This window comes from Octodon degus, unplaced genomic scaffold (assembly GCF_000260255.1).
Source record: "Octodon degus isolate 3935 unplaced genomic scaffold, OctDeg1.0 scaffold00059, whole genome shotgun sequence".
In the NCBI taxonomy this organism is placed as follows: Eukaryota; Metazoa; Chordata; class Mammalia; order Rodentia; family Octodontidae; genus Octodon; species Octodon degus.
The window spans coordinates 13,222,507-13,235,209 of record NW_004524635.1 but is presented as its reverse complement, the minus strand read 5'-3'; the positions used below and the strand labels follow the sequence as shown (position 1 = coordinate 13,235,209).

At 44.0% G+C, this 12,703-nt stretch overlaps 1 protein-coding gene across 1 annotated transcript in view; it reads right to left on the bottom strand.

Annotated features, from left to right (window-relative positions):
• Positions 1–12,602, bottom strand: part of Cmtm8 (CKLF like MARVEL transmembrane domain containing 8) — a 137,790-nt gene extending 125,188 nt beyond the window's left edge. Inside the window, exon 1 of the mRNA XM_004634219.2 lies at positions 12,346–12,602. Within this exon, the coding sequence (XP_004634276.1) occupies positions 12,346–12,492 (147 nt within the window). The 5' untranslated portion in view covers positions 12,493–12,602. The remainder of the gene's footprint in view (positions 1–12,345) is intronic.
• Between the last annotated feature and the right edge of the window lie 101 nt (positions 12,603–12,703).

Here is a 12,703-nt window from a genome sequence, read left to right as displayed (position 1 = left end):
TATATATATATATATATATGGAGGAAAAGATGCTTGTTCTACCCCCTTGTACTCTTGCTGCTTTCATTGTCTTCTGTCACCCTGGACTGTTGCCCCTGGGCCACACGCCCCCTGCCTTGGAGCCAGCTGAGTATGGACCGAAACCTCTACAAACTGTGAGCTAAATAGACCTTTCCTTCCTTAATTTCAGGTGTCGGGTACTTTGTCCCAGCAATGAGGGAAAAGAAACCAAACTACATACCATAAAGATGGCTCCTCAAATTTCTAAACTCAAGGAATTTGCAATCAAAGTTGTAATGGGATTAGAAGAACACTGACGCTAAAAGCCATCTATGTTACTATAAGTGTATGAGAATAAAAAAGAAAAAAAATTGTATGGATTACCCTGCTAGATATTTACATGCATGTTAAAACAATAATTTAAAAAATCTGAAATTGACTCAAATAAAAGAGGGTCAAAATAGTGATGCACAGTGGGAATATAAGATGGTTAATAGTGAGACACACAGGTCTCACCTGTGCTCACTTCAGCAGCATGTGTTGGAACTGGAACAATACGCAGGTGTCTACCTGGGAAAAGTAAAAGTCTATCTAAACAGTAAGAATGCCTTATTAAAGAAATAATCATGACAAAATTTTCCTCAAATATCAGAATTTTTTAAAAAAACATTTTTTAAAAATTTTATTTATTGTGTGTGTGTGTGTGTGTGTGTGTGTGTGTGTGTGTATGTGTGTGGCCAGCTCAGCCCACCAGGGGGCAGGGCTGGCTGGTATGTGGTGCTGGGGGATTGAACCACGGTCCCTGTGCTTTGCTAAGCTTATTCTAAGTAGGTGCTTTAGACCACTGAGCCATCTCACCAGCCCTATCAGCAGAATTTGAGGGGGAAGGCCTACATGTTTAAAGAAAATTTAGGGGCAGGCCAGATAGCTCAGTGGACTAACTGGGGTTCAATCCCAGGTACCACATGCGTGCCTATAATCCCAGCACTTGGAAGGCTGAAAACAGGAGGATCACTACAAGTCTGATCTGTGTAGTGATATCCTGTAGACCCTGAGCTAAATACATTTAAAAAAGAAAAAAGAAAATTTGGAATTCGTTTTTTTTTTAGAATTCTTTTTTTTTTTTTTTTTTTTTTTTTTTGCAGAACCAGGGATTGAACTCAGGCCCTTGAGCTTGCCAGGCAAGTGCTTATTCTACTGAGCCATCTCCCTGGCCCCTAGAATTCATTTTTAAGGGAAAATGGCATGAATGATATTAATGACAAATGACAGATGAAAAAAATTATTAACCATAATATATGAGAAATGTAGAAATTAACCAAAAGGATTGTGGGAAAGATCAAGACTCTAAGTGAAAAAGTTGCAGAATAAGAAATATGCTCACTCTGTAGGCTGGGGAGATGGCTCAATAGAATAAGCGCTTGCCTGGCAAGTGCAAGTGCAAGGGCCTGAGTTCAATCCCCAGTTCCACCAAAAAAAAAAAAAAAATGAAAGAAATATGTTCACTCATAGGTAGGTGTGTCTTAGGCCACATACATATGTGTGCATGTACAAAGAAAGGTCTGGGAGAAATGCAAAGAATAGTTACATCGGGCAGCTGGGTGAGAAAGGGAGAGAAGGAAAGAGGTAGGCTAGTGGAGACTCTATTAAGTGATCTAAACTTTATTTTTACAAGCTGGCCAAATAACTCAGTGGATTAAAGCACCTGCAAGCTGACACAGGGGCTGGGGGTTCGATCCCCAGGCCTACTGTGCCAGCCCCACGCCCCCCAGGATGCTCTGAGATGGCGACTGAGACTGGGCACGGTGGTACGTGCCTGTAATCCCAGCTCTTGTAAACAGGCAGATCACTACAAGTCCGATCTAGTAGTGAGACCCTGAACACCCTGTAGACCCTTCCCTAAAATACAAAAAATAAACTTTATTTTTACAATGATCAAGCTTCTTTATACAGATTCACATAAAATAAGACCCTCAACATAAGAAATTAAACCATAAATAAGTAGTTATAAAGCAAATATCCTTATTTAAACATACTGCCCAAATCTAGTTTTTCTCCCAAGGGCTAATTTTCTTTCTTTTTTTTTTTAACATTTCTTTTTTTTTTTTCTTTATTTATTTGTGTGTGTGAGTGTGTGTGTGTGTGTGTGTGTGTGTGTGTGTCCAGCTCAGCCCACCAGGGGGCGGGGCTGGCTGGCATGTGGTGCTGGGGGATTGAACCATGGTCCTTGTGCTTTGCTAAGCTTGTTCTAAGTAGGTACTTTAGACCACTGAGCCATCTCACCAGCCCGCAAGGGCCAATTTTCATTGAAGCTTTATCTCCCTTTTGTGTGCACCTGTGAGTGGGGGTGTGGGGGCATGTGTGTGCTTTGCTAGGCTACCACTTCACAGCCCCAGTCCTTTTTAATTTTTTTTTTTCCTTGAGTTAAGATCTTGCTAAGTAAGTTCCCCAGGCTGGGTGGGCTCAACTTGTTATCTTCCTGCATCAGCCTAGCAGAGTGCTAGAATTATAGATGTGTGCCACCATAACCAGATTTTAAAATATAGTACCTTTAAACAACAACCAAAAAAAGTCTCATTAGTTAGTCTCATTAGCTCAGTGGACTAAAGTGCCTGCTTAGGCAGAGCACAGTGGCCAGGGTTCTATTCCCAGGCCTGCGGTGCCAGCCCATCCCCAGGGCACACTGAGATGGTGATTGAGACTGGGCTTGGTGGCACATGCCTATAATCCCAGCGCTTGGGAGGCTGAAAACAGAAGGATCACTACGAGTCACATCTATGTAGTGAGCCTATACAAACTGTAGACCCTTTACCAAATACATAAAATAAAAAAAAATTAAAAAAAGGAGAGGAAAACCCAGTTACGAAAAGAAGAAATAAATGGCTCATAAGTATATTTTAAATGTTTGACTTTAATGATTATAGAAATGAAACTTGCTTCTTCAAATGTTTAGTGCTCAAAAGCATACATCTGATAAGAAATTGTACCAGAGTATGTAAAGGACTCTAACAACTCAACAATAGAAAATATAAATACGATTTTTAAATTGGCAAAGAATTTTAACTGACATTTCTCCAAAGAAAATCTACATATGATTAACAGACACATGAGGATTGCTCAGCATCATCAGACAGGACAGAAATGTAAAACAACGCCATGATTAGGTATCATTTCACACCACCCGAGTGACCAGAATCAGAGAAGAAAGTAAGTTTCATTGAAGATGTGGAGAGATGAGAGCCCTCATCACTGGTGGGACTGGTCATAAGCTGTTTTTGGCGGAACCAAGGATTGAACTCAGGCCCTTGAGCTTGCCAGACAAGCACTTATTCTACTGAGCCATCTCCCTGGCCCCTCATAAGCTGTTTTTGGAAACCATCTAGCAGTGCCTCAAATCATGAGGAGTTGCCAGATGACTCAATTGATTCCATTCTTACTAAATGTCCAAGAAACCCAAAGAAAACTTATATCACACAAAAGCTTGTACATGGTATTATTTATAATAATCAAAATATGGAAAAAATAGGGCCAGAGAGATGGCTCAGTAGAATAAGCACTTGCCTGGCAAACACAAGGGCCTGAGTTCAACCCCTGGTTCTGCCAATAAATAAATAAATAAAAACAAAAATAAATAAACTTTTAAAAAAATATATGGAAAAAACCTCAAATACCTATCAGTTGATGAATGGATAAACCAAACCATGTGTATATCAATACAATAGAATATTATTTGGGGGGCTGGTGAGATGGCTCAGTGGTCTAAAGCACCTACTTAGAACAAGCTCAGCAAAGCACAGGGACCACGGTTCAATCCCCCAGCACCACATGCCAGCAAGCCCTGCCCCCTGGGCTGAGCTGAGCTGGCCACACACACATACACACACAAATTAATTAATTAATTAATTATTTTTTTAAAAAAACTACCGTGAGTGTGTATATATGTATTATTTAAAAAAAAAAAAAAGAGGGGCCGGGGAGATGGCTCAGTGGAATAAGCGCTTCCCTGGCAAGTGCAAGGGCCTGAGTTCAATCCCCGGTTCTGCCAAAAATAAATAAAAATAAATTTTAAAAAAAGAATATTATCTGGGTTTTTTTCTTTACTTTTTTTTATTTTATTGAAAGTATCAATGAGACACTTTCCAAGCTAATAGGCATTTTCAATAATTAATACATTGCACATGGTTATCTTCTCAGCAGTAGAATATTATTTGATAATAAAGGAATGAAGTAGGCAAACAGGAAGCATGGGTAACTCTTAAAAACATGATGCCAGGTGACAGAAGCCAGGTAGAAAGCACCATGGTGTAGAATTCCATTTAGGGGAAATGCCCAGAGCAGACAAATCCCGCCCCCTCATGGAGAGTGGGTTAAAGGTTACCAAGGGCTAAGGACCAGGCCTAATGGGAAATGACTGCCAACAGGTTTTTTGTGGGTTTTTTTGTTTGGTTGGTTTTTTTTTTTGCGAAACTGGGATTGAACTCAGACCCTTGCACTTGCCAGGCAAGTGCTTATTCTACTGAGCCATCTCCCCGTCCCCCCAACAGGTTTTTTTTAAGGTAAACTTCTAAAATGAGACAGTGGTGATACCTGCATAATGGAGTATCCCAAAACCCCTTGAATTGTAGACCTTTAAAAGGATAATTTTATGTGCAAATTGTATCTCAATAAAGCTAATTTTATAAACACACACAGCCAAACTGATAGAACTCTATACTAAAAATGGTGAAATTTATTGTATGCCAAATATAGTTGGCTTTAAAAAGAGCCAAGGGGCCGGGGAGATGGCTCAGTAGAATAAGCGCTTGCCTGGCAAGCACAAGGGCCTGAGTTCAATCCCCAGTTCCGCCAATAAATAAATAAATAAATAAATAAATAAATAGAGCCAAATCCCTCTTTATCAATCCTAAGTATTCATCTTTAAAAAGAAATAGGGGCCGGGAGATGGCTCAGTGGAATAAGCGCTTCCCTAGCAAATGCAAGGACCTGAGTTCAATCCCTGATTCCGCCAAAATATATATATATATAAAAAATAAAAAAACATTAAAGGACATCCAGAAAGACTTAGTTTAAAGAGTGTTTGTTACATGTTGTTGAAAGAAGGAAATAAACATACACTGAACAGAAGGAGCCTCGATATTTATGGAATACTATGTGGCCATTCAGAATGTCAAGAGAAATTAATCATTGATGAGGGAAGTTGATCCATCAGTCTCTGTAGGAAACCAGGAACGTTCAGTTGAGTAATCTGAGGACTGTTTAATAAAGGTGTTATTTGTAAAGCAGGGTGCAGGAAAACCACAAGCAATGCGTGGTACCTGGCAATAGCAAGGAGGGGGAGTTCGCAGCTCTCAGTGCTTGAGCAAACAGTATGGGGAGGGCTGTCAGACAGCCTGCTTTCTGAGGAGGGGCACAGCCAACCTGCCAAGCCCCAGAAAGGAGGAATCCCGGGAGTGCATACCCAGAACCCTCGCTCTTCTCACTTCACGGCATCCTTTGGCGCAGGAAGCCAGAGGCAACAAGGGCAAGTGTAAACCACCACCACAGTGGCTGCAGCAGAACAAAAGAAGCAGCTTATAGAGGACAAACAAAATTTTTTTTTAATGTATTTGGTACAGGGTCTCATTATGCAGCTCAGACTCATAGTGATCTCCCTGTTTTCAGCCTTCCCAGAGCTGGGATTATAGGCGTGTGCCACCACTCCAGGTCTTGGTGGCCTGCACAGTGTGCCCAGGGCAGGGCCTGCATGGCATGCGGCACCAGGGATCAAACCCAAGTCCTGTGCTCACCAGTCAGACACTCATACTGCTATCTCCCAGCCCAAGGACTAGATATTTTCCTCAAAATTACAGATAAATAACGTAACCACAAAATTCTGGATGCATTCACTCCAAAAAGTAAAGAATGGCGCACTCAGAGTTCCCAAACAATGAACCACAGCTATTGGCAGCTGGTGAAGCAATTTTTTATTTTGGAGGCTGTGCCAAATACTTCAGGGCATTTAGCATTCCTAGCCCCCAAGGCCCTGAACACCAGCAAAAACTCTAAGCATCGCAACAACCAATAGTCTTACTCTATTTCTGGTACCAGGTCTATAAGGAACCTCTGTGAGCACAAGAATTTATGTTTCAACTTCCTTTTTTTTAACCTGCATTCTTCTACAAAGAATAGGTATTTGGATTGGGGAGATAGCTCAGTGGCATAAGTGCCTGCCTGGCAAGTACAAGGTCCTGAGTTCAATCCCCAGTACCAACAACAGGCACAACAGGCATTTATTTTTGTGAAATGGAAACTGTGTCTATGTTTTGGGGGTTATTTGTTTTGTTTTTATGTCTTTTTTTTTTTTTTTTTTTTTTTTTTGGAACCAGGGATTGAACTCAGGCTTTTGCACTTGCCAGGGAAGCGCTTATTCCACTGAGCCATCTCCCCAGCCCCCCTTGTATGTCTTTTTGAGACAGGGTTTCAACATGGAATTCAGGCTGGCCTTGAACTCACAGCAATCCTCTTTACTCAGAGGGCTGGGATTAGACATGCACTCCACCATGCTCAGCTTATGACCACTGATTTTTTTTTCTTTGATCCAGGGTCTCATTACGCAGTTCGGACTCACAGTGAGCCTCCTGTCTCCGCCTCCCCAGTGCTGGGATTACAAGCGTGCACCACCATACCAGGTTCTGGGGCCGACACGGCACGCCTAGGGTTCTGGGGCTGGCATGGCATGTGGTACTGGGGATGGAACTCGGGACCTTGCACTTGGTAGGCAGGCACTTCATACTGCCAAGCTATCTCCCCAGCTCTGTCCACTATTTTTAAATGAACTCAAGAAGACAATAATTTTAGATTCTAGTTCTCAGTAAACTTAATTTGACCTTCCCCAACTCAGTATGCACATGGCAGTAAATAAAACCCAGTGACCATGGGCCGGGGAGTTGGCTCAGTGGTATAAGTACCTGCCTGGCAAGCACAGGTCTTAAGTTCAATCCCTGGTGCCACAAAATAAAATAAAATTTAAAAAAAAAAAAAAACCAAACACCTAACATTTTGTTTTTTGTTTTTTGGTTTTTTTTTTTTTTTTTTTTTTTGGCAGAACCGGGGATTGAACTCAGGCCCTTGCGCTTGCCAGGAAGCGCTTATTCCACTGAACCATCTCCCCAGCCCCAACCTAACGTTATTACACAGATGCTATAGTTCATTTTCAAGTAGCTCAGTGGCATAAGCACCTGCCTGGCAAGCGCAAAGTCCTGAGTTCAATCTCCAGTACCAAAATACATTAAAGAAACAAATAAAGTCACCCTTACCAGGAAAGGCATAATTAACTTGGTTCCTTACAAATCACTTTTATTCTTCATGTACTTGAAACAGCAGTTATGAGATCACAGCAACCTACAATTCCCAGGTCATGTACTTGATTGCTCTAGCTTGCTAATAAAACTTTAAAAGGAAGGAAACCACCATGGTTTGGCTTCAGCACGGCATTGCAGAGGCAATCATGTCTTTACAGATACCTATAATTATCGCCATGATGAGGCCAGGGCAGGCAACTTGGACAAGTGGTCTGGGGAAACGTATTTTGCTCTCTATTATCTCATTTCCTCAGGTTCAAATACAAGACAGGTTCTTAGTAATTCTGTGTCTCAGTATTCTCACGGGGCTGTGAGCAGCACTTTTCTGGAGGCAGGTATTTCGTGGTCTCAGCAATGGGATGATAATAGTTTGAAACACAAATATACTCCTCCATTTGCAGATAAGAATCAATGGCACCAGGTTGCATGACATGCAGGAAACCATCGTTATAAGCTGCACCTGATCAGATGTTAAAACACGTACCAAAAAACTATCTTAGAATCAAAACACACTGTTGTATATCTCTTTAGGTGATCCTGATAATTTTGAATTTTGAGTTCTCTAATTCTTTTTAAAAAGTATACTGCACTTAATAGGTGAATACTACTGAAGACAATTTAAACCAGTGAACTCTGAGGGAGGATAACTTCAGAACATGCCATAAAACCTTTAAGTTGGACTCAACAACTCTACTTTAGGAGGATTTTCCTCAAAAAGAGCATTGGGGGGCTGGTGAGATGGCTCAGTGGTCTAAAGCACCTACTTAGAACAAGCTTAGCAAAGCACAGGGACTGCAGTTCAATCCCCCAGCACCACATGCCAGCCAGCCCCGCCCCCTGGTGGGCTGAGCTGGCCACACACACACACAAAATAAATAAATAAATAAATAAATAAATAAATAAATAAATAAATAGAAGAGCATTGGGGCCGGGGAGATGGCTCAGTGGAATAAGTGCTTCCCTGGCAAGCACGAGGGCCTGAGTTCAATCCCCGGTTCCAAAAAAAAAAAAAGAAGAGCATTATATAGATATGAAAAGATGGCCAAAGAAGGAAAATTGTTACAGCATTGATTATATTAACAAAAGACAGTTACCTTAAAAATAGAAGGCTGAAGAAAACAAGTATGGTAGGGCCAGGGGGCAGACAGCTTGGCAGTCTAAGCTCCTGCCTGGCAAGTGCAAAGACCCAGGTTCAATACGCACACCACATGCTGTGCTGGCCACCCCCACTGGAGCCAGCCACTGAAACCAGGCATTGTGGTGCATGCCTGTAATCCAGCTCTGGGGAGGTTGAAATAGTCATCGATGAACACTATGCGTCCAAGCTGAGTCATCGATGAACACTATGCGTCCAAGCTGTGTAACAAGACCTTGTACCAAATAAATCTTTTTCTTTTCTTTTTTTTTTAAGAAAACTAGTAGTTAATGTGAGAAACTAGAGGCTCAAAAAATGTTCAAGATGGGGCTGGTGAGATGGCTCAGTGGTCTAAAGCACCTACTTAGAACAAGCTTAGGCAAAGCACAGGGACCACGGTTCAATCCCCCAGTACCACATGCCAGCCAGCCCACCCCCTGGTGGGCTGAGCTGGCCACACACACATAAACAAATGAAATTTAAAAATAAATAAATAAATAAAAATAAAATGTTCAAGACATAGTGCAAACAAGAAATGATAAATCCCTAAGGAAACATACATAAGGATAAAATATAAAAGCATTCTTTGAACAGCATGAAAAAATGAGAATAAAATCAAAATTTAAAAAAAAAGAAAAAGAAACTCTCTGAGGGCTATACCTCAATGGTAGAGTAGGTGTACTTGCATATATGAAGTCCTGGATTCAATTCCCAGCCAGGGGTCGGGGGTGAGTGTCAACTCCTTAAACTTACAAGAGTTTTATTTATCTAAGACCCCACCAGATCCCCTGCCTAAGGAGGAAAACACACTCACACAACACTAATAATTGAGATCCCAGGAGAAAGAAGAGTCTATAGGCTTCCAATGGGGCAAAGGGAGTAGGAGAATAAAATACTTTAAATTGGAATAGCTAGAGGGCAATAGAGAAATACTGAAAAGAAAGATCCAATCTAATATTCTTTGCCTTGCCAAACAATCATGTATAACAGTAGAATCAAGGCATTTTGAAAGATGCAAATCTCAAACTCCACATTCGGCCTTCCTTAGGAAGGTAGGAAAGCTGCATCCCTATCTCCCGCACCCCCGGGGGAATAAAGCAAAGCCAGAGCAAGACAGTGGGCAAGGGAAACCTGAGTGCCCTGGAGGGATGGACAGAGAGCCTTCAGGTGAGGGCAGCTGCCATGCAGCAGGGAGCAGGTGTGAGGGGCTGGGGAGGGGGGAATCTTGAAGACACCCTGAAAGAATAGCGAGCACTTCTGGGAGGGATTTAGGCGACTTGGGTTAAATGAGCGACTAAGTATCTGGGGAACCAAATGGAAAAAGAGAAATACTATACCAGGAATAACAAGAAATTGTGCAGAATTGAAAAGTGCTTGTAGGTTGCTCAGTGGTCTGCTGTTCAGGGATCAGCAAGGGGTGTTGGTCTAACTCAGATTACCTAAAGAGGACAGTGGGAGCCAGGAAGGGGTTATGTATCACAAGAGGAAGTCCAAGAACAGGAAAACATCTCCTTTCAGGGTGGAAAGGGAGTGGACAATGCCTACAATCAGAAAAAACTGAGAAATGCTGTTAAAAACATGTTACTCAAAGCTCTGAAAATTCTGAATGTATTTCTTAGGAATGAAGACAGGGGAAATTTATATTCGAATCATTAAAATTTGTGCATCACTAGCTCTGTCAAAAATAAAACCTCAGGAGGTGCTAGAGAGATGGCTCGGTGGAATAAGCGCTTCCCTGGCAAGCGCAAGGGTCTGAGTTCAATCCCCAGTTCTGCCAAAAATAAAATAAAATAAAATTTCAGGATGGAAGGGTAGTGCATACCTATGATCCCAGGACTGAGAAGGCTGATGCAGGAAGATGGAAAGTTAACAGTACTGACTGGAGCAATTTAGCAAGGACTAGTCTCAAAACAAAAAGGGGTAGGACTTGCTGCACAACACACCTGGGGCTGATCCCCCACTACAGAAAAAAACAAAACAAGCAGTATAGGTTCTCATTACACAGATCAGACTTTTAGTGATCCTTTCTGTTTTTCAGCCTCCCAAGTACTGGGATTACAGGCACCACCATGCTCAGTCTCAATCTCTGTCCCAGTATGCCCCCGGGGGGTGGGGCCAGCACTGCAGGCCAGGGATAGAACCCCTGGCCCCTGAGTCTGCCTAAGCAGGCACTACAGTCAGCAGAGCTATCTAGCTGACCCCTCACTCTCTAAATTATCCAGGCTAGGCCTGATCTTTTGATCCTCTTGCCTCAGGATCCCAGAGTCCCGGGATTCACAGTGGTTTTTTGTTTTTTGTTTTTTGTTGGGTTTTTTTTGTTTGGTTTTTTTTTTTTTTTTTTTTTTTTTTTTTTGGTGGAACCAGGGTTTGAACTCAGACCCTTGCTATTTTTAGTGGACCATTACATTTCTTCCTTCACTTTTATATTTTTATGAAGATGTGTACAGTTGAGGGCATGCTGATCATACATCAGAAAAATCAAGGCATTTTATTTCATGCCCAGTCCAAGCCCACTCCAGAGAGTACAGAACTCCCATCTTTGTCATCTTAGCTTCTGTTTGCTTTCCTGAAGCACGAGTCAGCCAATTCCTTCATTCACACAGCAAATATTTGCTGAAATCTTTAAAGCCAGGCAATTCTAATACTTTCAACTTTTTACTGGGTCTCCAGATGTCATCAGTAGCAGGTAAGGAACCAGCAGGGAGACAGACTAAGTCAACACTTTTTTCAAACTTCCTGACACTGGGGCTAGGGAGATGGCTCAGTAGAACAAGCGCTTCTCTGGCAAGCGCAAGGGTCTGCGTTCAATCACTGGAATCACCTGCGGTGTTGAGCCCAGGGGCTCTGAGCCGGGACCCAGGCCTCTGGAGGAGCAAGGAAGCTCTTCGGTGTGCACAGGTTTGCAGAGGCCTTCTCAAAGGGACTGTCCCATCCTCACTCACTTCTGAGCTACCATCACTCTCATGCGTCAGCTCCTACATAGCCTACAATTCAATCCCACAAATGTTTAAAAGTGATCTCTGAAATGCAGCAGAAGGGATGCTCCTTAGCAATTCAGAATGAAAAATTGAACCCCTGCTCCGCAGTCCGCAGCCGTGTTTCCCCCTCTCTAGGCCTCAGTTTCTTCACAAGTAAAATAAGCTTAGTCTGAGCCACCTTCACCGACACTGTTGTTTGTGGACACCCCCAGCATGCGGGGAAGCCTCAATAGGCAGTGTGCCCACGGGAAGCGGTGAACAGGGCTCCAGGCTTTCTCAGCCACGAAGGACTGGCTAGGACTGGCGAAACCGCTTGAACCCTCGGCCTCCAGCCTTCCTTGGAGAGCAGAGAGCATTCACCCTGGCCCCTTCCAGGAATGATCTCAGCCTACACCAGGACCTGCAGGGCCCCAGCCCGGAGGCCTGGTGGCTCTCAAAGAGGTTGGGTCCTTCAGATTTTATTCAGTGAGTTATTCCTGGATCACTTTAATACTCCTTCCTGATCTTGGGAAAGCTTTGCTTTCAGGGAAAAGGCGGTCTGTCTGAAGATTAGGTGGGAGAGGCACCAGGTATCCCTGAGACGCAACGCAAACTCAACGCCCCTAAACATCCCGCTCCCAGCACAAGCCGCCAAGCCGGAGCTCGCCCAGCCGCCTTCCCGAGGGTCTCCCCACCCTTTCCCAATGAGAGCCTAAATTGAAAAGGGTGGCACTGAGTTTCGCACTTTACGAAGAAGTTAAGGCTGTGCAAAAAGGAGTCCCCCCCACCACCACCACCAAAAAAAAGGAGTCCCCAAAGCCAGACCCGGATCTCAGCAGGTTCGTCGGGCTGGGGGCGGCTCACAGCGGGGGTCCCTCTGCCCTGCCCTGGCCCGGACCCACTGGGCACTCACGATCTCGGCCACGATGAGGAGCCCCGGCAGCGTCCGGAGGAACTCGCGGTCGTAGGCAAAGCTGCTGCTGGTAGTGGAGAAGTTCTCGGCGAAGGAGCTGGCGGTGGTGTTGACGGTGTGTGAGCGGGTGCGCTGCGGCTCCTCCATCGCGGCGCCCTGCCCGGGCTGGCCGGGCCCCGGGGACCCCAGCGCGCCCCGGGCTGCACGCGCGGCCCTGCGCCCTGGGGACGCGGCGAGCTGGAGGCGTATGGAAACTGCTTCGGGGAGAAGTTCTCGACGAAGGAGCTGCCGGTGGTGTTGACGGTGTGTGAGCGGGTGCGCTGTGGCTCCTCCATCGCGGCGCCCTGCCCGGGCTGGC